General features: G+C 39.8%; 1 protein-coding gene across 1 annotated transcript; it reads left to right on the top strand.

Moving 5' to 3' along the window:
* Positions 1 to 714: 714 nt before the first annotated feature.
* On the top strand, positions 715 to 22,019 carry fubp3 (far upstream element (FUSE) binding protein 3). Its single transcript, XM_037116973.1, has 19 exons — positions 715 to 870; positions 6,037 to 6,148; positions 8,379 to 8,412; positions 9,275 to 9,324; positions 9,476 to 9,547; positions 10,203 to 10,260; positions 10,480 to 10,642; positions 11,709 to 11,807; positions 12,043 to 12,147; positions 12,229 to 12,331; positions 13,323 to 13,423; positions 13,758 to 13,887; positions 18,280 to 18,440; positions 18,703 to 18,776; positions 18,909 to 18,985; positions 19,379 to 19,435; positions 19,715 to 19,765; positions 19,880 to 20,007; positions 20,297 to 22,019. Exons 1-19 carry the CDS (start codon positions 775 to 777, stop codon positions 20,303 to 20,305), a joined length of 1,680 nt encoding a protein of 559 aa, XP_036972868.1. The 5' UTR covers positions 715 to 774; the 3' UTR covers positions 20,306 to 22,019.
* Positions 22,020 to 24,437: the final 2,418 nt, after the last annotated feature.

The raw sequence follows: 24,437 nt of genomic DNA, 5'->3' as shown, positions 1-24,437 counted from the left end.
ACACTGTGTTCACATTACACATACAGAACAGGAACAAGAAGAACAATTTTATAAGATAATTGAATGCAGACCGTAGCATATATATACCTTACACTTTAAAGGTGCACTATGTAGTTTTATCGAAGAAATTGTAATCAGAAGAGAAAGATCTTCATTAACTGTTTTTTTTATGCCTAAACAAACTAAATAAACAATCTCTCTTTGCTTTCATGACCGAACAAACTGGATAAACAAACTGACATTAAAGGACAAGACAACACAATTTCAAGATGTTTTGCTTTGTTTATATTTGGCGGACCCTGCCACCTTGCGTGTTCTGGGGACCATATTTTCCTGATTTTTATTTTTTTAATTTATTTTTTTTTAATCTGAGTTTGTATTCTTACCTCATAAATACTGTAAATGTTGCTTGAATTTCTTCTCCAAAACTACGTAGTGCCACCTTAAATATGTGAATAAATAGAATATATCCCTGAGAAATACACTAGACATTTTAAGATATCACCTTTTGGAAACTCTGACAAGTATTCTGAACAATTTTATTAACTGAGTTCAATGTATGTGATGCTTTCATGAGATTTTGTGTTATGAGTTACATGTCTACCTGTGTTGATCCAGTAATATGTCCATGATGTTAATGGAGCCTCCTTCCCTGTATGTGGTGTTCCATCATCTCGCGAGATCTTGTGACTCGCGGAGCTTTGGCTTGGCACGTGTGCTGGTCTTTTTTCCCTTTTTTTTTTTTTTAAGTGTGGCTCTCAGCTGCCGAGGCGGATGATGATGATGGCGGAGCTGGTTCAGGGACAGGCCTCGGTGGCTCAGCCCGGAACGAAAGATGACTTCGCAGACACGATACGCCGGGTCCGACAGGTAAAACGCTCTCCAGCGAACACAACTGTAGTGCTTTCGGACCACAAGCAGCGTGACTGCATGTGGAGCAGGGCAGGACTTTGGTCGGGGCACCCCGGACCCCCTACTACAAACACTCCTCATGCACCCAGCAAGCTAGCAAGCTAACGTTAAATAGCCGAGACAGCATAGCTGAGAAGACAGATTAGAGTTTACACGGGACAGGAGACGCGTTAACGAACAGTGTCAAAACTGCCCAAACCACACGGCAAGTCGTGTCTCACGAAAAACACGAAGGCCTCCTTTATATGTCGAAGTTTGTGCAACTTTATTAAGTTAAGCCGACACACTGCAACCTGTTGTCAAGTCACAGAAGTTGCAGTTAGCCTAGCTTGCTAACTTACTATCACAAGTCTGATACCCTGCAGCTCGACCCACAACGTGACTAAAGCTAACATTCAGCCTGGACATGAAGCCCGAACAACCGGACTGCCTGACACGCTGTCAGAAAGTTAGCATGCTAGTTTTGAAGTCCCAAGTTAGCTAAAGAGTAACTTGCTGTTGCCCCAGTTAAACAGACACACTGAGAGCTCAAGCACTAATCACATGCTGCACTAACGTTTTAATTCCCCCTGTTCTCCCTCTTAAACTTCATAGGTAGCTTGTACACGACACGCAAAGCGTCTCTTTCACATGAAAAATACATCTGGGTAAGCTAGCCGAGCTGATGCTAGCTTGCTAGCTCGCTAGCATGTGTGGCAGTGTGTGTCCTAACAGGCAGCGTTTGGAGTAAGGCCATGTAATGTAACGTCATCTGTTCAAATAAGCCCCCCTTCACTCCTCCTGTTGAGCACACTTGGATTTTTCCATTGCTGCCTGGAAAATACCTGGAAAAAATTTAATTGGATATACAATTTCCTTGCTCCTCTAGTTTCAGACAGTGGCCATAACATAGATGGTCACTGAAATAGGTTACCATTAAATTGGTCAAAAGTAGAGGTGTATGTAGGCTGTAATACAGGATTAGTATATGAGTGAGTGTAGCAAATAGTGTGTAAATTGGACTTTAGTCACACAGCTACCAGTTGAGCTTTCCTCTGTGTAGATTAAATCCTAGGTATGAACAAACAGTGTGACCCTGCACGGTTTAATCTGTATTTGTGTGATAATAAAGAATAAACACACACGCCTTGCACAGTATCAATACATTTTAAAACGTAATATATTTTAGTCAAATTTTAAGTACACCCAGATACAAAAACATGACACATCAAGTGCTTGTCGCAGTCCATAAATGTCCGTCATGATGCTTTTAAAGCCCGCCATAAACATCCTCCCTCCCTCCAATTTGCGATATGTTCGCTCACACCTTCCACAGCAGGAGGAACAGTTTGACATTGGTCCCTGAGCAGTAACAATAAGTAGGACAAAAGGGGATTTGATTGTGGGCATCAGTTTTACTCTTGCGTCCAACACTAACGTTCATAATCAAAGATAAACATATGAATGAATAACGTATTAACCCTCATAAAAACCTGTTGATGTTTAATTGTGGATTTGGGTGTTGGCGTGCGAGTGCCCATATGTACTTTATAGAAAAGGGAAGTAATCCCGTTGTTTTGCGAGTTGTCATATGACATCGATGTGGCATAAGTCTGAGAGATGGGAAGTGGAGGCCTTGTTCTAATGCCTGTTTACACTTGGTGTGTGTGGTATTAGTTCCCACAGAGGCAGCCGTTATTACAGTCACCTGCTTCTATGTATGCAAAGAGCAGCCAGTGAAAGTGACTGACATTTAAATCTTGAAGCTGCACAAGCTTAAAAAATTGCGCGTTAACTGGCCTTTTTTTCTCTTTTTGTTTTTCATCAGTGCAAACAAAGGCAAAACACATAATTGTCGAAAGGTCCATTAACTCATTAGACTTAATCACCAGATGCTGACCTCTGCAGTAGGCCTCCCATTTGCTAATCACTGTATTCATCCTCTTTCTGCCTGCCGCTTCTAATCTTTTTTTTGTAAATTGCCTGTGTCTCAGTGTCATTAAATGTTCCCATCTCGGTCATAAAAATAACCATCAAGATTTACCCTCTGGAAATTGATAAAGACACCCGTTCTTGTAAAATATAAAAACCTCAGTGAGTGGAAGTTACAAGTACTGTAGATCACTGAAACACTTGTGCCACAGCACCCATTGGACGAGATGTTCTTGGACCCTAAATATAAACTATACATACTTTCGTTACCACGTGACCACATGTCACATGATTTCCGTTGCCTTATTTTTAGACAAATCACACATTTAAATACATATTTTAAGGCCTAAAGTAGCAAAACTCACTACCTGCAGTTAATATTAAAGGTTCTTTTAAAATAAATATTTGCTTAGAAAAGATTGCCAATAGAGAGTAAGTTGTTTTTGGGGGCCAGTCCAGCCCACAGTGGTGTTTACCTAGAGGCCTCGGTGGACATTAAAAGGTTTCAACTATAGGATGGACAGTTTGTACCCGACAGTTTAGCACAAAATACACCAGACAGCATGCTAACTCTGAATCTGAAACAACAGCTGCAGGGCACTTCTGTACCAAATATGTCTATGTGCACACACATGCACCTTTAACTATATGTGCTATGCTCGGGTAAATTAACATCTGACACATTCATGCTCTCATGGAACTTTTAGGTGATTTGATCTGTTTGAGGTGGCAAGACTTAATTTTAATCAGTATACATTACAAACAATTAAACATTAAAAATGATCTTTTATGATCTTTCCCAACATTTAGATAAATATATTTCCTCCTAATCGCAGACAAGATAAAGTCTCTTGTGTAGTCTTGGAAATGTTCATTTCAGGCCACTGCTGATGTTTTCATTTAAAAGCCTTTATCTTACCTTAATAGAATAAAGGATAAATCGCTTCTTCTCCGCCCCCTTTTTCAAACTGGCAAAATAAAACTAGGCAGACTTTTGTCATTGTTTTGCAACAGCTCTGCTTTCTTCATACTAAAACAAAAAACTGGCATTTTCTAGATTTATCCACTGTGAAGATTGTTTGTTTAGAAAAGGGGGAAAATAAGGCTTTGTGAGGACAACAGGCAGAAACGGAAAGAAAATTATTTAGATATATCAGGTTTAACATGGACATAGTGCTTTTCAGCAGTCAGTGCTCCTTCACACAGAGCTACATTTGGCAACACACCAATTGCATGATAAATATTCGTGATAAACTTAGTTTCATGCTGAAGAAGTAACCTACTGTACCTCTCACTAAACAAGCAATACATTAGTGTAAATGTAATATTTATGTTTCAGCAGCAGTTTGATCAACACTTGGCCTCTTTGGCTTGTAAGTTAGATTAAAAAAAAACGATCCATGCCAAACAAAGATAGGAAAGTAACTTGAATATTTCAATAAAAATACTGTCCAAACCGTACCAACCTACAACCACACTGTCTATGGACACAGCTGATAAAACAGGCAGGTGTTTGGAGAGATGTGTCACAGATGTCTGCCAAAACATATTTACACAAAGTTTAAGCATTTTCCTGAGTATTCGTCTGAAATGCTTTGCAGCCAGTTTGACATATGTAGCTCCAGCATTGTCGTGGAAAACACACACACACACACCTGCTTCCTTTTCTGCCTCCTCATTTCCATCGCTCGCCTCTCACTTCCACTGGTGGGATCTGAAGTAGATAATCATCCCTGAAGGTGATGGAAGACTCTAATTGCCATCACTATATTTTCATATCGTGAAAAAAAATTCCAGTCAGGCACAGATGTCAATTTAGTGTAATTTTCTGAAATGCTATACTTTTGTATGGAAGGGAGAGGTGGCGGCTTAGCAAGCCGTGGAAAATGCTGTTGGCGCTCTCATGCAGCGTAGTTGAAGATTTAAATGTCCATCACTTCAGAACATGAGCATCTACTTTAGCTCGTAGTAGACATAGATTGGTTTTAAGTTGAGCTGTAATGCAAATAAGTGCACTCTTCTTGGAGTTGTATGGTGGAGTTGGAGCACTTCCATCACTACAGGAGGAAAATATAGAGAAATGTGCATCCCAGGTCGCCAGAAATGTACAGAGAACGTTCCTTGGGCCAGTCATGTATTGATTTTGATCCACAAATATAAACACTGATGAACCTTTTAACTTAAATATAATAACACCAACCAACATCTGGCTTTTGTTGTCAGTGGGAAAGGTAACAATTGTTGGCATTTAATTATTGTAGATGATGATTCTGTGACATGCGAAGAAGTTCTGTGAGGCGGCGCGCAAAAGGTTGTCCATCTAGACTCCCGGCCAATCATTGTTTTTTTTACACTTCACTCTTTAAAACAAAAATATTTTTAATCATCTGATATCGAAAACATTCATACACTATTTAATTTGTCATAGGTAGAGTTCTCGTACAGTAAAGTTAGTTAAAACTACACAGGGAAATGTGTTAAAATTGGTATCGCACCAAACACAGTTCCTGTCGGACTAGTATTTGAAAAATGTTCAAAGAACTTCAAATAAACAGAAAAACATTATTGTGAGTCAGTTGAATATAGTACTAACACAGCTTGTAAAATGACCATAAATAAGAAACGGCACCTCTTTGGTTCCACTCCAAAATCAATCCACCCATTTTACATTTTGAACCTTTCAATGGGGCGGTTAAAATGGTGTTTGACACAGTTCTGGTTCTAAATGCGTGCTTTGGGTCAGCCCTTTTCTTTTTTCTTTGTATCTACTTTGCACATCTACCTACCTCCTACAGTTTCTACAAACAGAATCAGCAGCCAACACCTTAGGCTTGAATATGGAGGTGGAAATGTGTGTAATGGCTTTAGGTATCTGTCATGCCTGTAAATCCAGTCCGTTGAGACGCTCTGTGAGGATCTGTGTCATTTGTCAGCGAAAGCATACAAAGGTTAGTCGGTGAAAGCTGGCACACCACGAATGTTTCAAGGAAGGCACCACCATCAGTAGTTTCTGCTGCCGTGATGTCGTACAAAGTGCAGGTTTCAGCAGCTGTCAGAAAGATGACAGTAACCACAACAGATGCTTTGTCACGGCCCAACTTCAAGCAAACATGAAGGGTTGTCTTGGAAAGGAAATGTATGTTCAAAGAGAATATCATCACAAATCAACTTCTCACCTAGCATTCCAACTGTCTCACTGTTGTGTCTCTCCAGATGGCAGCCAAGATGGGAGGAGACCAGATGCCCAACATGAACAGTTCCTCTCCAGTCTTAGACCCCTCTCTCTATGGCTTTGGAGGCCAAAAACGTTCACTAGACAACGGAGGTAAGCCTTCAGTTACAAACACATACTGACAATACCATGGGTCTGAAGACTGTCCTGTATTTGTTCGTATACATTCACAGCCGCACTATGTGATGCTTTTATCCTGCAGAACATGATGACATCTTTATAGAAATCCTGCCACATAACAGCATAAGTGTGTTTATCCTCTCGCTGTAGAAAGACGATGTTCTAAGTGGCCGTCTTCTGCCTGATCAGGCTGCGTGTTAGTCTGCTTTTATGTCAAGTTTTGCTTCAACCATCTTTTAAAGTTTGAATAGCTATTTCGTTTCACTTCATTATGCAACCTAACAAGTTGCCTTTTCAGGTAGAGAAAGGTTGTTATTTTGCCCTTACCCATCCGCAGCAAATTATATAGATGTAATTTTCAATCGAGACAAAAGCTGCAGCAGTGGTTGCTCGGAGCCGTTGGCTTTCAAGTTTTTATGCCACTAAAAGAAGAAATGCACCATTTTCAAAATTGTTTCTGCTACTCAACCTGATTATCTCAGCCATACTAAGAGGTTGTTTCTCCAAGCAGGGAAAGAGAGAGAGAGAATTATTTTAATTGTAAAAGAATCGTACATGTTAGCAGTGGATCTGGAAACAATCTTCCAGCAAGTGAAAATGTGTTAATGCCCAAAAGATGTTTTTAAGATGTTCTTTTGGGGGGGGGGGGGGGGTCTCTTTTTTTGTAGGATTAATTTTTCACAGCTGTTGGTGAGCAGAGTGTGGAGAAGGCATGTTTCTTAATGATGCAGCCTATTAAACCGCTTAGAATCAACAGTAGCCAGGTGCACTTATAAGCTTGTTTGGAAACAACATAAGTGAGCCTACATTAGATGTGATGTCAGGACGAGCAATGTAATATCACATCTGCATGTGTTTCTTTACAGAGCTGCGATGGTCAGAAGATGGGAGGTATAGAGCAAGGGGAGATTGATTGATTGGGGATAGCATCCTTCACTCTGATGGATAAAATAATACAAATCAAAGATGCTGAAATGGTTTGCTACCTGGATGGCCTGTCAAGTCTCTAGTTTGTGTTTGGGGTACTGCTGTATTACTAGTGGTCAACAGCTCTAGAAAGCACCTTTTCAAGCTTAACATGGCCTTGGGGGGAGGGATGATAAACCAGACCAGACAGGAAATATGTCTTCTAAAAATGTACCTATTATTCCCTGTCAAATTCCTCTGTTGGTAACAACCACTCTATTTCTCCACTTGTTTGCCCCTTATTCAAACTTTTAAGATTGTGTGTAGTTGTTGCAAAACCGGCCACAGGACACCACTGAGCTGTGGTTTTGTATTTCCATATTTGTATTGTGTATCAAGTTTCTGACACTACAGTGTAGTGACAAAAGTGTCACTTTCTCACTGTGCCTTTCACACATAACAAGGATTTGATCCGTTTCATAGCCATGAAGTGGAAACACAAGTCATTTATCCCGTCCTCCCCTTATCTTGTCACAGCTGTTTGTATGATAGTTCAACTCTGAATGCTTCAATAGATAAATTGTATGCAATTCTGGTTTGGGATTGTTTGATGCATTGTTATTGTTTGCAACAATTTGTCCTCAGTTTTTCTCTGTCAAGGTTGTCCCACTGTGTGGAGGAAACAGCAGAAGTGGTATCTGTGCAGCACTACCGTTAACGGTCTGCATTTAATCATCAAATGTACGAGTATACAAATGGACTCAAGGCGTCCGCATCTTATCTTGCAGTTGTGTCCTTGTACGAATTCACCTCCTGTTTTATATTCATAGCTGTTCCATTCTTAAGCGTTAACCCCAGTGCATTTCCAGAAGAAGTGAAATCGGCGCAAACAACCATAAAATTGATTGAAGCTGCTAGATATCAACTCAGGTGTTCACGTCCATGGCAGCACATCCTCCACTGACCCTGCAGGACCCTTGCTCGGTGCTACCTGTCAAAATTCAATTCATGACCTGCAGCCACTGACCCGGCTGCTGCCTTCCTCTTTCTGAACGGCTCTGATTGAAACACTCACAGACCTGATTATGCTGGTGAAAGTCCCCTGCTGTGGGTCAGACACCAACACGAACGATTGGCAGAACCACATCCATCTGTTCACATCCCCTCCAGCCCTGACTCACTCTTTTTCATTTTGCTGCTTTGTCAGCTTTCACTTAAGCAGATATTTATCTTTTAATCATGATCTTTGATTATTTCTCATGTGTTAATTGGTTTTCTTTTCTCTCCCTTCTCTCAGTAGGGAACCACCTCGGCGCAATGGTACATCAAAGGTGAGCTGAGCATAAATGCATTTCTGTTGCTCTTTTGTTGCACTGTGGAAGCGTTCTAGTGTTTAATCTGTGCCCTAGTTAAGTAGTTCTAGGCTCAGTTATTCTTTATTTTCTGAGCCCTACTTTGCCTGATTTTCAAGAAAGAGATATTCTTTCTCCATGCAACCAAAGTAGTTACTTGATATAATTACTATATGTTTTAACTGCTGGTGAATTTGGCAACTTGTTGTTTTTTGTTGTTTTTTTTTACATAACGCTAGAATTTATTTTCAGTTGCTGACTATCTTCATAATCCATCACTTAATTCTCAGGTCCATAAGATCGCAGAGAAAATTTTCTAAAAATGTAGGTTATTATTTCACTGTTGACATTTCAAATCACTTGCCTTGTCCAACCAAAACTCCTCAACGAAAAAGAAATGCATTTTGTGACGAGAAACCTAAAAAAAGGGTAACAACTTTTTAAAAAATTACAAAAATAATGAATGGTTTAATCAGCATTGTAACGAGACAATTTACTCTTACATAATGCATGATTTCAAGAGCTGAAACATGAGTTGATTTATTGATACGTCGATCAACAGAAAATTAATCAGCAAAAATGTTCATATCTGATCTGACAAATGTGAATATTTGCTGTTATTTTTTGTCTATTGTGATTGTAAACTGAATGTTTTGGGTGTTACACAAAAGAAGCAATCTGAATGAACTGAGTTGTGTGGGGAAAAATGTTCAATATAGTTCATCTGAATATTGTAATTAAGTAATGATTATAGTCACTAGTTGCAGCCCTCTTTCAGTTCTTTTCTTTTATACATTTCTTTTGTGGAAGTTGTTATTGATCATGTCCTAATCTCATTCAGGGCTCTTGCGACAGAAGACTTCAAAGTGCCTGATAAGATGGTGGGATTCAGTAAGTACCCCTTCATTTCATTATAGTCAGTATCGGTGTTTGACATGTAATCATCAGTATTGACATTTCACTCAGTTTTGGGTCACTGCTTGGGGCCTCTGTCTAAATTCAAAAAGGCTTAAAGCTGGACTTGTCTCCCCCTCTTTTGTAGTCATTGGAAAAGGAGGAGAGCAGATCTCAAGAATTCAACTGGAATCGGGTTGTAAGATCCAGATTGCTTCAGGTAAGTTTTGACCAAACACATTATCTCAGCCCCCTGTTTCTGATTATGAGTGATTTTACAGATGTCTGTAAACTGCACATTTGCAACTTTCAGCAGAGATGAATAAAATCTCCTGAATAAAATCTCTGTCAGCTCTCTAAAATCTTAATTTACCATCTAAAATGAATCCCCCATCCAGTGAAAAACACATTTTGGTTGTTGTTCCTCCACTTGTATGTTTTGAGCATCACTATGCAGACTTATGCATGTGCAGAGTTGCTGGATCACTGTTTTCACATTATTCTAATCACCTTGTTAATCTAAGTTTAAACAAGATTTAGACACTTCACAGCCAGTCATACTGAAGTATACAATTTACACAAGTGAGATGTGGAAATATGACGCAATACTTGTTTTGGATCTGACACTGACAGATTAACATTTAAATAAGAACGTTGCATAATGATAGGCCAGAAGAAGAGTTTTCATCAAAGCAGAAGTTTTCTTTTTGTTTGTTTCATTGTAGTTGAAGCCTTTCACATAAATGTTTATTTTTCCCTTTGATACTAACATCACGCATGTATTTTTAAGTTTGTATAAAAAACAAAACATGATACACTTAACTCGTGTATGTGAAAATGTGTAGTATCTTTTAATGGTTGTGGTTTTGTTACAGACAGTGGAGGCATGTTGGACAGGCCCTGCACACTGACTGGGAGCCCAGAGAACATCGAGTAAGTCTCACCTCTCAACTTTGACAGACAGTGAAACTGCACAGAGCATTTGGAAAGTGTGCCCCATTGTTGCGACACAGAAGGCACGAACTCCAGTCCCTTTTCACATCTCCTCTTAATCAGTCACTGAATCACCTGAACACCTCTCGAAACGTTTTTCTCTCGAGTCTGTAACTGTGGTGACTAATGTGTTTCTTGGTCGTCACTCCGCCCCCACAGGCAGGCCAAGAGGCTGCTGAGTGAGATTGTGGAGCAGTGTCGGTACGGCCCAGGTTTCCACAGCGACATGGACGGCAACAGCTCCATCCAACAGATCCTCATCCCTGCCAACAAAGTCGGCCTGGTCATCGGCAAAGGAGGAGAGACCATCAAACAGCTGCAGGTCTGGTAGTGGACTGCACTGAACATATAGCAGAGACAGTAAAGAAAGAAGAAACCAGGGAGAGAAATCAGATGCATGTGTATCTAAAATGTGGAATGAATAAGAATGAGGCATTTAAATTACAGGTACCTACTAAATTTGATGCACTATAACACTTGTCTTGACAAACTAGATCTGAATCTAACCTAATCTAACCCCCTCCTATGGGAAACCTCATGACCTCAGAGTGAGCATTGACCCCAACTCTAACCTGGTAACTAACTAGGAGGCTAGAACCCAAACAAGATGGCGGCTTTTACCTTTTCTTTTTTGGAGATTTAACCATTTAATGCCGGGGCTCACTCGCCCATGTACAAAACAAGTTCACCCCAACACTATTTTGCAGGGGCACCTCCTCTGCATCCTGGGCTTTGCAACACTCAAGACAAATGTGATCATAGCAGAATAATAATTGGTGCAGCCAGACCTCCGCCAGGGATTGTTCTAGCTATGCAAGATTAGTTTTCTCCTAACCTAGCAAATTTGTCTAAGCTGAACAGCATCCTAGAGCTGATTGACAAATACTGGTGCGCTGTCAAAACTGTGGCTGCTCTTTAAATAACACATATTTTTAAAATAGCTGATTAGAGCGTACCGTAGTTTCTAGTAGAGGTGCAAACAGGAAACATGGAAGATGTCATAGTACCTGAGTGTTGTTTCACTAACAGAAACTTCAATTATTTTCACTTTCCTTTCAGCACAGATCCATCCATAGTGTACCAATGGCCTCCAAAGTAGTGTTATGTTATAAAACATCTTTTTTTCTCAAGCTTCAATCTGCTCAAATTATATTCCAATTCTCATGAAATATTTTATTCTATAAACATTTCAGATTACTTGAAGTGTGATTTCACATCCTCCATAGATATTAGCCTGCTGCTATAAGAGGCCAAGATCACATAGAAATATAAAACCTGTGCTTTAGAGATGTGACAAAATGTCCACCTTTTCACAGTGAATAGTCCTTTGGGCCCCAGGAAACAGTTTTGATGTGTGTTTTTGCTCCGGTCCGATTTTACCCCTGCAGGAGAGAACAGGAGTGCAGATGATAATGATTCAGGATGACCCCATGCCCACTGGAGCAGACAAGCCCCTGAGAATCACTGGGGATCCCCACAAAGTGCAGGTCGGTCTCAAAAGAGCTCACTGTGTGCCTCTACCTTTCCAGTTTACACTCGATTTTACACATTTTATGCCTCCAGTCTCCCACTCAAACATTCGAAAACATCTTTGTTCCTATTGAGAGAGTTTGAGCTGGAGTTTGAGCTTTTATGATTCCCATGTAGTGTCCTTTGTGAAAATTGTGTTTTTTGATTTAAAAAAAAAAAATTGTGCATTTTATTTATTTATTTATTTTGCAGCAAGCCCGTGAACTTGTGGTGAAGCTCATCCGAGACAAGGACCAGGGAGAGTTCAGGGTTGGCAGAGCGGACTTTGGATCCAAAATGGGAGGAAGCAGTCTGGATGTAAGAGCTTTCCTCCTCATTTTTAAATGCTGCACAGCTAAGAAGATGTGATCTTATTTCTTCCCTGTCCTAACCATCCAGGTGGTTGTACCAAGATTTGCTGTCGGCATCATCATTGGCAGGAATGGAGAGATGATCAAGAAGATCCAGAATGATGCAGGGGTCAGGATCCAGTTCAAACAAGGTAGAAAAATAAACATGACCTGATGTTGTCAACAAAGTAGTTTTAGAAATGTGTTTGTTCTAAAGCTGGTTTTATAACTTTACATTAAGAACTTAACATAGCTATAGTAACTACATACATAACCACCCCTCAAAAATGGAACTACACTGTAGACAAGAAGTCAATCACAGTTCTTGCCATTTTGAACAAGTTTCCTATACCAGTGGGTACTGTTTATAGTCGAAATCAAATTTCAGGAAGCTGAAGAAAGACTTGGTATGCTTCTTATCTTTAGTAACATACATCCAACAAGGAAGTGTCCACTAAAAACCCTCCGTATGCAGGAAATCAATATTCAGTGAACATGCTGACTGCCTGTCTTTGGACTCTGATTCAGTAAAGTGAGTAGGTGAAATTTGAAGTTACCTAGTTGTAAATCAATTTATATGGATATGTATGGATACAACTTCTGTTAAACACTTTAAATTACAGAGTACTGAAGCATGAAGTATAAATTTGAATCTTTATGATGCATTTCAATCTTGCCTTTTCCTAGAGTCAGTTAAATAAATATTTGTGTCTTTCAGTGCATTTTCAGGATTAGTTTATACTGAAACAGACATCCAGTCTTCATCTTGTTAAACTTTGCATACAACATCTATTGGTCCAAAAAAGACAGCTATTGCATCTTTGTGTTTGGAAAAGAAACAAGTCTAATGTGTACTAAAATGGGAAACTGAGCATTTGATGGCTGACAGAAATGTTAAGTGAGCTCCAGGCAAGGCTTCTCAATCAGGAGAATTTAGGGTTAGTGAGTGATATGTATTCCAGTTGGATCATCCAAAAGTTCAGCATTTTTTCCTACTTAATCACTGCTCACACACCTGCAAGCAGGAAAGGCTTTTGCACCTTTTACTGATTCACTTGCATTCAAAGCACTCAAAAGTAAAATAGTATCCAGCATGCATTCGAGCAGGTGAAGACTTAGTTGTGCTTTGCATTTGTTTTCCAGATGATGGAGTCAGTCCTGACAGAGTTGCTCAGGTGATGGGCCAGCCCGACCACTGCCACCATGCGGTCCACCTCATCAATGAACTGGTTCAAACTGCTCAGGTGTGTGCTTCAGCTTTGTCTGCCTTGTTTACATCCAACCGATGTGTTTTTTTATGTTTTGGGAAACATAGCAGTGATTAGTACTAACATGAAGCATTTATTTATGCTAAAATTTGAGACATTGCAATCCAACATAAAAATTACTGTTTGCAGAAATAAAACTGTCAACTTGTCGATTACAGGGTTTCAAAAATGGAAACAAATGACAATAAAATGGCAGTCTATGGAGCCTCTGTAATCTGTCATTTTTGTTTTTCCTCAACTTCTCATGTAAACTGTTCATGTCAAAATTCTCTGACGCTGTCTTTCCTTTCTCCTGGTTCCCTTCCTGCAGGAGCGAGACGGCTTTGGAGGTATAATGGGACGTCGAGGCCGAGGTGACTGCAGCATGGGAGGACCTGGAGGACTGCAGGAGGTCACGTATGCAGTGCCTGCTGACAAGTGTGGGCTAGTGATTGGCAAAGGTAAGAAACATGTTTTCATCAGGTTCTTAAAGGTCGATTTAAACGCCTGTTGATGTCGCGAGTAACACTGACTATATATAGTTGACTCTTTTTTTCTTTTTTCTTTTTTTTTCTTTTTTTTACTGTCTTGTATTTAAAACCCCTTGGGTGTGAGTGTGCCTGGTTTAATTGGTTTCCTGCTGTGAGGTTGTCAGAGAAATAAATCAGAGTTCATCAATTTGAACAGTTTTAGTAAGAGTATGTCCAATGCACCAGATTGCCTTTTTCCTTTTTTAATAACTGAATGCCATTTGGTGTTCAGCCTCTGCGTGAAACTGATGAGAAGAGGTGGGAGCGAGTGACCACCCTCCTATTCTCCCTCCAGGCCTCATGTATACAGCACAAGTGGCATTCATTGGCTTCACTAAGGGCTTAATGACGGGGATAATGCGTGTAATGTGACATTAATTGTTAAAGGTGCATAATAACAGCCCTCAATCATGTGGAAGGCTGCCTGGCATCTAATGAGGGTCTTTCAGCCCAATAGAGTGCAGCGAGGGAATGAATAGGAGGAATTAGCTTATTGGCTATTCATGCCCACTCTATTGCCAGCTATTTAAAAGTCATTGACCATTGCATTGGAAGGAGCCGTGAGTGTGTGTGTGTAGCATGTGTGTGTGCATGCTGCCTTGGTGTGTGTGTGTGCGTGCGTGCCGTGGTGGGCGGGGTCAGAGGGGGCCTCTTTACCTAAGATAAAAACATGGCAATAGAAATGTCAAGTGGCTTTTGTGCATGTAGTGGGGCGAGGGAAACAAATAAACCTGGGCGTTGCGTCCCCCTCTCTGTGCATTAGCATATGAAGTGGGCCAATATGGTGGAGATGGCGGTGGGTCTGGGTGCTGTCAGCCGTCCCTTAAAGGGTGCAGTGATTAATATCTTTACGATGCCATATGCAGCCCGTTGCCCCTCTGTTTTGACCCCTACACACACACTCACACACACACAAAGCTTGATGAATCAAGCCACCCACCAACCTGCTCAGACTTTATTACAGCTGTGAATTTAGAGCAGGAGTCATAACAAGCATCCTGCAGCTTTACTCGTGAATTTTGATCTAAAAACTCTAAACTCAAATGTACATTACAGGGTCTTCCAGAACTTTCAGTAGCATGTCGTTTTCACACTTGAAAGTTTGTTTGAAAGCTCAGGAAAACGCTGCTACGTAGAGCTTTCTTTGTCCAGCTACTGCTTCAAGAATGAACTTTCTGATTGTTGAGATGGACTCTAACTCTCTCTAACTTCAGCTAAACCTGGTTTGTCACATTTCCGTTCAACAAATCTGTATTCTTTAGATGAAGACTGTTTTACAATGTAAGGCCCAGTTTTACTTCAATATTTATAACTGTTAACTGGAACCATGTTCTGACTATGATAATGTTTTACAAAGTTGCCAAATTAATATAAAAAGTAATCTAAAGGTAACAAAGACCTGCTGAGGCTTTTGTTTTCAAGAGATAAATTTAGATTTTATGGGACTTTCCTGCGAATTTATACACAATATCTACTTTCAGCTGTGGCTCAGCAGATATAGTGGGTGAGGAAACTTAACACCGAACCAGGTCTGGTCAGGCCAGCACCTTGCATGGTAGCCCTAATGTTTGTGAATGAGTGAAAGGCAAATTGTAAAGCTCTTGATAAAAGTGAAGTATAAACTTAACCATTTCCCTTTTAAGTCATGTTGGTATACTTGGATACCCTTAGCTATATATAACACAAACCAGGACAACAGCATAGTGATACTTTTTCATTGTTTTGTGTCAGACTTCTTCTTTGCTCCCATGATGGCTTTTGTGAATTATGTCCGCAACCTCCTGCATGACCAGTCAGTTAACCAGAACTGGTGTTTTCCTTATAACAGGACACTAATCCTTGTTCTTAGATCGGTCGGTGTGAGGTATGACTAATTCTGGAAGATTTAGGTTAGCAACTAACACAATTATTAATGCTTAGCTCACTCAGCTAACACTTGTAAAGCCCTGGAAGTGACCACCCAAGGAAACTCATTCATCTAATATGTTGGAAAACTTCTGAACGTTTGCAATTCATCTATCCCAATGTGGCATCTTAAATTGTCTTTGTTTTCTAAAGAAAGTCCCAAAATACTCACTGTACGCATCTTCTCTGTGAGTGCTTGGTGACTACGTTTGTTGCGATCAGCTCTTCTGACCCTCTGTAAAGATAAATGAGTATAATTAATAGATGGGTGAATGAGTGATTAATGTTCGGTTATACATGAATCAGTTAATCAGCTCAACAAATAACCAAAAACACTCCGCCTAGTTGGAGAAAGAGAATTGGGTTAGTCTATCGGCAGAGGGTACTAAAGAGAATTTTGCTTATTTTATATAATATTCTTTTCAACATATTGATTTCTTTGGTACTGTTCCCCCTAGTTTTATGCAAAGACGCTGTTGCAATTTCCTTATTACACATTCTGTCGATGTTATTTTCCCCTCGAGGCCTGAGAGTTTTCTCCCCACCAGCAGCTAACCAGTCCCTTGGCTTTGCCTTGAATGCTGTCACCAGTTGCACTTTTGTATCCCCTCCTTTTCTCCAGCTCACTAAACCAGTCTCATTAATAAGGCCAGTATTATCTGTCCTCACTACAGCCTAGTCCATGAAATGAATAGTCAGGGTCTTCATTGCTCTCTGCTGTCTGACTAGAAGAGCTCATAATGGCTTCATTAAGGCAGAAGTTTCATTTGGTTGACAATGGGTTAATGGCCCATGTGCAGTCTGTTGGCAGCATGGAATAGGCTACGGGAGGGGAGAGGTTTTTGATGAGCGTTTTCATTCAGAGGTCAGCCAGGGTCATCAGAGTGTCAGCCACAAGTGAACAAATGTGTAATTGATGTTGGGACAGCCCTGGTGTCCCCCCGGGAAGCACCCTCAGCCTTTTTCGTTCAGATGGGCATTGTGGAGGGGGGAGGTGGCGGCAGCTATATGCCCCCCGTTCACTCCCTCCTCTCATCACAGAGGACAACACAGAGTCAAGAATGAAAAGGGTAAAAGAGACAAACGATATCCCAGTAGGAGGATACGCTTCAATTTTGGCCCTTTTCTCTTGCCAGCTATGTTTCATTTTCTCCCTGCTGGTGTAATTGCTCTCCCCACACGTCGGGAAGCTGGCATCTGATGCCGAGGAGGGGGAGGTGTGCAGGAGATGTCTCCTTTTGTTTCCTGATTTGCATGGATGTTACCACAGAATGGTAGATAAGTGGTGAGACACATGCCAGAATCTTCATAATGCCTCAGTCACACTACATGACTTTCAAAGTCGTCAGATCGCTGTACTGTTCACACCACGTAACTTTCTGTCTTGTTACAAGGAATCTTGACTAATCAGCGACAGCGGGTCACACATGACCAGATCCTTCACCAGGAGGAATTCCAGGCGAGTCCGACTGGTATCCGAACTAGTTTTGTCACACAAACGCATGAGTCACACAAGAAACAAGTGGTCCAAGGAAGGCAAAAGAAAGAATACAGTTGAGAGAGTTGAAGGAAAAGTAATGTTGTTAAAAAGAAACGTAGCTACCTGCTTGTATTGTGGGTCAGCAAAGACAACACGATTACAGATACTGAACAGCTTGAAGGTAGGCCAATGTGTTCTAATAGAAAACTAAACGATTGTGCCGTCTTTCTCATCATTAGGTAGCATTATGGCATCACTTTAGGAAAGTGAATCGATGTGATTCTGCTGGGAAGAGACGGGATATAAGACAGTTGTATAGTTACAGACTTGGTTCAGTTAGGGTTAGAAATACTGTTCAGAAATGGTACAACATACCTGTTACATTTTGGTTACATTACATCGAATGGTGATGGAGATCGGCAGATGTGAAGGATCAGTTTTTTTGCCGCTTTCAGGCACAGTTGTTTGGTTCGGGTTGTGTTAGAAAAGACCTAGTTCATAAGTCATGTTGTCTGACCATGGTGGGAATCAAAAGCTTTACTTGTTCTGAAAGGGCATAGTTAAAGACGGAGTGAAAAGCTCGCTGTCAGAGGGAGCAGACGCAATATAATTTAACGATATGCATAGCAGCGCTCATTTTCAGATGGTCTTACCTTAACTGCATTAGTGTTAACTTGCCTGTACATATGTGTAGAGAGAAGAAATTGTGTGTGTGGAATGAAAACAGAGGGGAAACCCTCCTTACTTTCTTATTTCAATGATTTTCAGATGGCTGGTTTAGAGAGGAGGGTTTCAGATGCTGTTCATCATCTTGAGTGATTAGTTCTCACATTTTGTGGACCAACCCTTTAGTCAAGAAAGTCAGGCCATTTAATGAAAAAACACATTGATTGTTGCCACCTTAGTTAAATATTCCCTTTTCCCTGATGCGTTCCCAGGTGGAGAAACCATCAAGAACATCAAAGAGCAGTCTCGTGCCCACGTGGAGCTCCAGAGAAACCCACCGCCCAACACCGACCCCAACGTGCGCATCTTCTCCATCCGTGGCACCCCTCAGCAGTTGGAAAAGGCTCGCCAGCTGATCGATGAGAGAATTGGGGTAGGTGGTCTGACTCTGGCCTATTGTCTGGCCTGGTATTCATGAGCGCACATGTCAATGCAGAGAGCTGCTGGGGTGAGTTGGGCTGCTGTGGTGCTGGTGGCCGGCAGGATGTCACCAGAGGTTAAACATGAAGAATCCATCAAATGGACTTAATGGAGTGCATCAGCGGCCGGCCCTGCCCTCTGACCTTGCCTGTTGGCTCCCTTTAAACACAAGTGTGGTCTCTCACTTGCCTCCTCTTCCCTTTTCTCTGCTCCAGGGCCCAGGAATGGGAAGCAACAGCAGCTTCGGTATGAATCCCTATAACCAAGGACCAACCACTCCTCCTCAACAGTAAGGTTAAATTTCTCACCTCAGTGTGACACATTTTGACAATTTCACTCATTGCAGGTCAAATGTCTGCGTCAAAGTAAGAAATTGTCAGGTTGAAAACTCACTTTCAATTTTCTGTTTAATTTGTATAAGTGGGCCTCAAACGTTCATGCCTGGAGGATGGGGAACAACTTTTCAAATATGGCAGCCTCAAGGCCAACAGGAGCACAGTAAGTAAACCAAAAACTATCAAAAAACACCAAGAAATCAATCTAATCCTTCCCCACCTAGATGAAAGTGGTCAGTGCCTGACTCAATGAGAGAACAAAAGAATATGTAAAGGTTTCACCTCTGAATTCTTTTTGTCGGCCATAAATTTGACTCCGAATCAGTGATAAAATTGGCCTGGTTGTTCTTTCAAAGTCCTCAACGGGCTGGAAGGAGATGGTTATATTCCATGTGGCTAACCACCTCTTTCCTGTACCGACACATTTTAAATATGCAGTCGATGGAAATCATTAGGAAACAGAATTGTAGATGAGAGCAGAAGGTGAAAAGAGGGAGGGGAAAATGGGAAACCCACGCTCAGTAACGCTGGTGGTGTTATCTGTGTCTGGTTTCAGGTCACAATGGATCCCAGACGGGCCAGATGGACTGGGAGCAGTATTATAAAAAAGTTGGCAAGTGTCACTCAGAGAGAGAAAAGGACATTTTGTTTTGAAAGAAATTAAGTCAACGCCCATTCTATAGATTCAGTTCTCCTCTCCTTAAAACATGCATTGGAAAAATTATGAGCATAAATCTCGGTTGTAACTTAATTCTAAAGCCCTCATCATTAACATTGCAAAAGCTATATTTAAGATTTGTATACCAAAGAAACAAAGTTGGAACTTTTTTTTTAGAAAGATATCCCTCCTCTGATAGAAGCTGTTTCAAATTGTTCTGTTTGTTTTTTACAGGTCAGCAAAACCAAGCTCAGAGCACTGCTCCTGAATACAACAAAGCCTGGGGTGAGTACTTGTCGCCACATCACATCGCTGATTAAACATGGAGTCTGAGCTCAAACCTGCAAATTTGACTTGACTTAATTTTCTCCCTAACTGTTGTTTTTTTTGTGCCTTCAGGCCAGACAGCTGGTCCTGCATCTCAGCAGACCTCCAATCCTGACTACAACGCCTGGGTTGACTTCTACAGACAGCCGATGGCTTACTTAAACCAGGGCGCACAGCAGACACAAGCCCCAGGCTTTCAGGTGAGAAACATCTCCATCAACGGTATTTTACAGTGCACATCTATCAGGATGAGGCTGCTGGTACATTTTTCTTATTGTCAGATCTTATAAAAACAACAAAGTGCAAAAAAACCTTTGTTTTTAAAAAAATGTTTTTTAATATGTTTACATATTTATATTCTGTGTATGTAAGAATATCGACCAAGCTACGGCCATCACCTGTATTTTTTCATGTTAAACTCCACTGGGATCAGCTGTGATGTGTGTAATTAATAGCAGAACTGATTAACAAGCTGGTTTTCTTCCACAGGATCATTAGAGAGGACGCCCAGATGAAAGACTTGAATCACTGCGAGGATGAAAACAACCCTTTTTTAAACAGAGGGGGTTTTAGATTTGCAACGCCTTGAAGACTTTTTTTCTTAGTGAGAAACACTAGCTGTAGAATGACTTATATGATAAAGTAATATTTCTAAAAATCAGGAACATTTATTTGTTACTAAATGCTTGTGTACACTGTTATTTTGGATAGACGGTATCTGGGATCCCTTTTTGGACTTGAGAGAGCTGTTTTCGTTTTGTGTTTTTTTTTCTATATTTTTTTTCCTGTCTTTGACGCAGATTGTACCGCCAAAATGAACCCAAAAGTTGTAACATTTCAAACGGCAATATGATCTATTTTTTCTAGTTATGTTGAAATGAAACCATGGTTATTGTGCTTAGCAGTCTTGAATACCGTTTGTCATAATGTCATAAGATGTTTAAAAAGAGTGTGTTAAAATGTTTTCCTTTTACATAATTCAGTGAAATGAAACTGTGATGTTTTGTTACAGGAAATGTATTTTTGTTACAAGGCTTAAAAATGAGGATTAATGTCAGCCAGTGGCAATAGTTCTAATTTAATTCCTGTTGTGCATTGTATGCTGTTTTTCATTGTCATTTTATTGTACTCTGGTTTAAAAACAAAAAAGGTGCAATATCTTATTTCACTTTTGAAACAAAGATGGGTTCTCTAATATTTTGACAGACTTTTAACTTGTAGTTTTAATGTTTTTTTTTCTTCTTTTTTCCAATGAAAATGTCATGGATAATTTATTACCATTATCTGATATGATAGGATTTAGGGGGATGTTGCAAATAGCTTTTCTGCCTTTGCTACCTTGTAAAACTATGTATATATGCTCATATATTTGACTGTTAATTTAAAATATATATGTTTCATATATATATACTTATATAAAAAAAAAATATTTTTGTTTTCCTGTCATCAGTGTTGCAGGAAAATTGTCCCTCTTTTCTGTTTTCATACTGAAAATGTTCAAAGATTGTGAATGTGTGATTTGAAATTTGATGTTGCATCTTGTTATGAAGAAAAAAATAAGAAGTGGTAGATTTTTGTGTATGTTCTGTACCTGAGCTATTCAAGACTGCTAAGCCTCTGTACTTCTACCTGTGTAATAATTAATGTAGTATTTTTATGTTTTAAGTATTATGATCAAAAACTTGTCTTATTTGGTACCTCCCAGTTCACTAACGCCCCACTGAGCCCTGGCTGTGGACCCAGTGGGGCGTTGGACTCAGTCCAATGCTAATAACTTTTTAATTAATTTTTTATTTCTTTGTGTGATCTAATATAAATGGTATAAATGATGCATCATTATGGAAAAATGATTCTGGTATTAACGTCATTTCTTAATGAAAAGGGATATAATTTCAAAAATGTCTAATTATGGTGTTTGGTTTTTTTTTCCTTTCTGTGTACAGTTAACCATGTATTAAAAACATCCAGACTACCTTTATTGTGTACTTGTTAAGCTGCTTTTCTGTTTGATGACGCGGTTATGAACATGTGGATGTCTTTTGTTGTATTCTGAAGCTCTATTGTGTATATTCTAACAGGTGATGCGTGGAGGATCTATAGGCCAACTGTGTGTTTTCATGTTTTATAAGCAGAAAATATATTTTCTATAGTCCAATGCCCGTTCTCAAATTCAAATAAATGTTCCGCAAGCCTCTCTTGTGGTGGAGTTATACTATGGCTACACGTGACACTTTAATGTTAACTGCAACCCTTTTATGCAGCTACACTTTCTAATCAGTAAGATGTAGTTTGAACTTTCAAAGGTGCTTTTGTCTCTACACAATCTTATTTAGTGGGTAAAGTGTTAAATCCATCGACTGTTTGTGATTTTATGATTAAGAATAGTGTTGAATTTCTGGCACTTAGATGATGCGAAAGAAAAGTTAAAGTTACATTTTTAAGTACATTTACTCAAGAACCTTTCTAGAGGTACTTCTACCCCATTTTTTGCTACGTAATACTTCCACTCTGCTACATTTAGAGGCAAATGTACTTTTTACTCGGCTACATTTATTTGGTAACTTTAATCACTTCTTGATTTGCAGATTACATGCTGCACCACAGTTAAAGTTGCATAGTTATTAATGATTTTATCAGCCGTCAGAATAAAAAAATTTAAAAAGCACAGACTCCGATAAGCAATAAAACGCTGAATATCAAATAAGATGACTGCAACTGTCTCATTGTGCATAGTCAAGGTTGCAGCGATATGAAAATGTAGAAAACACAATATTCAAGCCAGAATTAACCATTAAAAGTCCTTTAAGGCTTGTTGAAACGAGTTCTAATTATAATAATTGTGAAGTGCGATATATCGTGATACTGTGAAACCTTAATATTTACTGAAATGGTTTAATACCATGAAAATCTCGTACCATTTTGTTCCCTGTGGTTCTAGGTGGTGGTGTAAAAAGTTGCTTATATGAATATTACAGCAGTAAAAGTTTTAAAGAAACTGGCGGTAATTGCACTTAAGTATTAAAAGTACAAGTAAATTATAAATTGATTTTCTTATACAGTATGTACAGTTTATACTATGAGATGATTGATTATGGGCCTGGTTGATTATCAGATTTGATATACAGCATTTTTCTGATTACAGGAATCAGTGTTTCTTCAAATCTGATAACTGATCAAGTGATTTTAAAATGTGCTACTTTTTCTTTGATGCAGCATGATAACCAAAGTCATCATATATATGCACTTAAAAAAAACCCTCATATTTGCCTCCTTGATGTTGTGTAGTGGAAGTATAAAGTAGCAGAGAATTAAGATCCTCAGTTGAAGTATATGTTCCTCAAACGCTACTTGAGCAGATCCATTCAATTTCCAAAATCACAAGATAACGTCGACTCTCTTCACTTCGCTCAAACAGATTATGTTTTGTGTTTGGTGACAAATTTCAGTCTCGCTGCTCCCTCGTCTTGTCGTTCCCCCCAAACAATCTACATAACATTTCCCTCCCTGCACATGTTAACTATCCACCAGCAGCAGCAGCAGCAGCTCGTCAGACCCTGAGGCTCCTGAGTCTCCTGCCCGGTGAGCTGCTCCTCTCCACCCCCTCCAGAGCCTGTCCAGCTTTGTCACTGCACATCTTTGCACTCAGCAGGGGGGACTCCTGCCACAGTGCACCCTGCTCGGCCCCATACCGGCCCCGGCATTGATGCGCTGCAGCTGTTTCCAAATCCAGCCCTTGATTTTGATCCTCTTCCTTTTTTTAACGCGCCGTCCCCGAGGACACTTCTGACCTGGTGGTCCTTTGTGGCCGTGTAATAATTTAGTTGTTCTCGGATCACTCGCAGACGGAGGTTTGAGAGGCAGGATTATTATCAATAAAGGCTGTCCTCGGACATGTTTTCTTCTTCAGGGGTTATTTTAATGCTGCAGCTTTTGAACCCTCATCCTCATAAACAGTTGCTCAGCGTAGGATACAGTATGATCAGTGTTTGTGTCATTTATTTCATGCACAGGGGAGAAAGTGACAAAATATTAAGGATTGGTGTATGAGAGATGTTTGTGACTTTATGCAAAAAAGGGGAAACTTACTTGTAGTGAGTTTCTAATATGCACAATATTAAAGAGGAAATAATTCAAACTCAGAAATATAATTATTTTTGATGACTGAATAAACATACTGATCTCAGAGGACAACAAAGTCCCCAGAACAGTGTTTGAAGCTAGAAAGGTGGCAGGGTCCGCCACATAAACAAAGCGAAACGATATAAAGCTGTTTTTGTCTTTAAGCTCAGTTTGTTTATTCAATTATGAAAACAATCACAGTTTGTTTATTTAGTTTGTTTAGCTTTCAAAATCAGTCAGTGAACATCTTTCCGTTCTGATCAAAATTTCTTCACAACTACGTAGTGCACCTTTAAGTCTTAATACACTTTTAAAAGTTGTTGACGGAGAATAACACACATTTAGTTGCCTGCTTTTTGTTTTTTTGCATATATGATATCCATGCCGTTCATTTAATCAAGTATTGTGCTCATAATTCTCTCTTCAGTTGTCTTATTTTTGCCTGTCTTATACTTTCACTCCGCATTAAATCTGTTTCTTTGAAAATCATCTTATAGACTCTGATGCATTG

The sequence above is a fragment of the Acanthopagrus latus genome, chromosome 12, assembly GCF_904848185.1.
Source record: "Acanthopagrus latus isolate v.2019 chromosome 12, fAcaLat1.1, whole genome shotgun sequence".
Classification (NCBI taxonomy): Eukaryota; Metazoa; Chordata; class Actinopteri; order Spariformes; family Sparidae; genus Acanthopagrus; species Acanthopagrus latus.
The sequence above is the reverse complement of the archived record's forward strand: the minus strand, read 5'-3'. Positions and strand labels throughout refer to the sequence as shown.

Coding starts and splice junctions, on each gene's coding strand:
- fubp3 (XM_037116973.1), top strand. CDS start 775: ATGATGATGATGGCGGAGCTGGTTCAGGGACAGGCCTCGGTGGCTCAG. Junction 10,643..11,708: donor AGACCATCAAACAGCTGCAG/GTCTGGTAGTGG, acceptor TTACCCCTGCAG/GAGAGAACAGGAGTGCAGAT. Junction 12,332..13,322: donor CAGGATCCAGTTCAAACAAG/GTAGAAAAATAA, acceptor TTTGTTTTCCAG/ATGATGGAGTCAGTCCTGAC.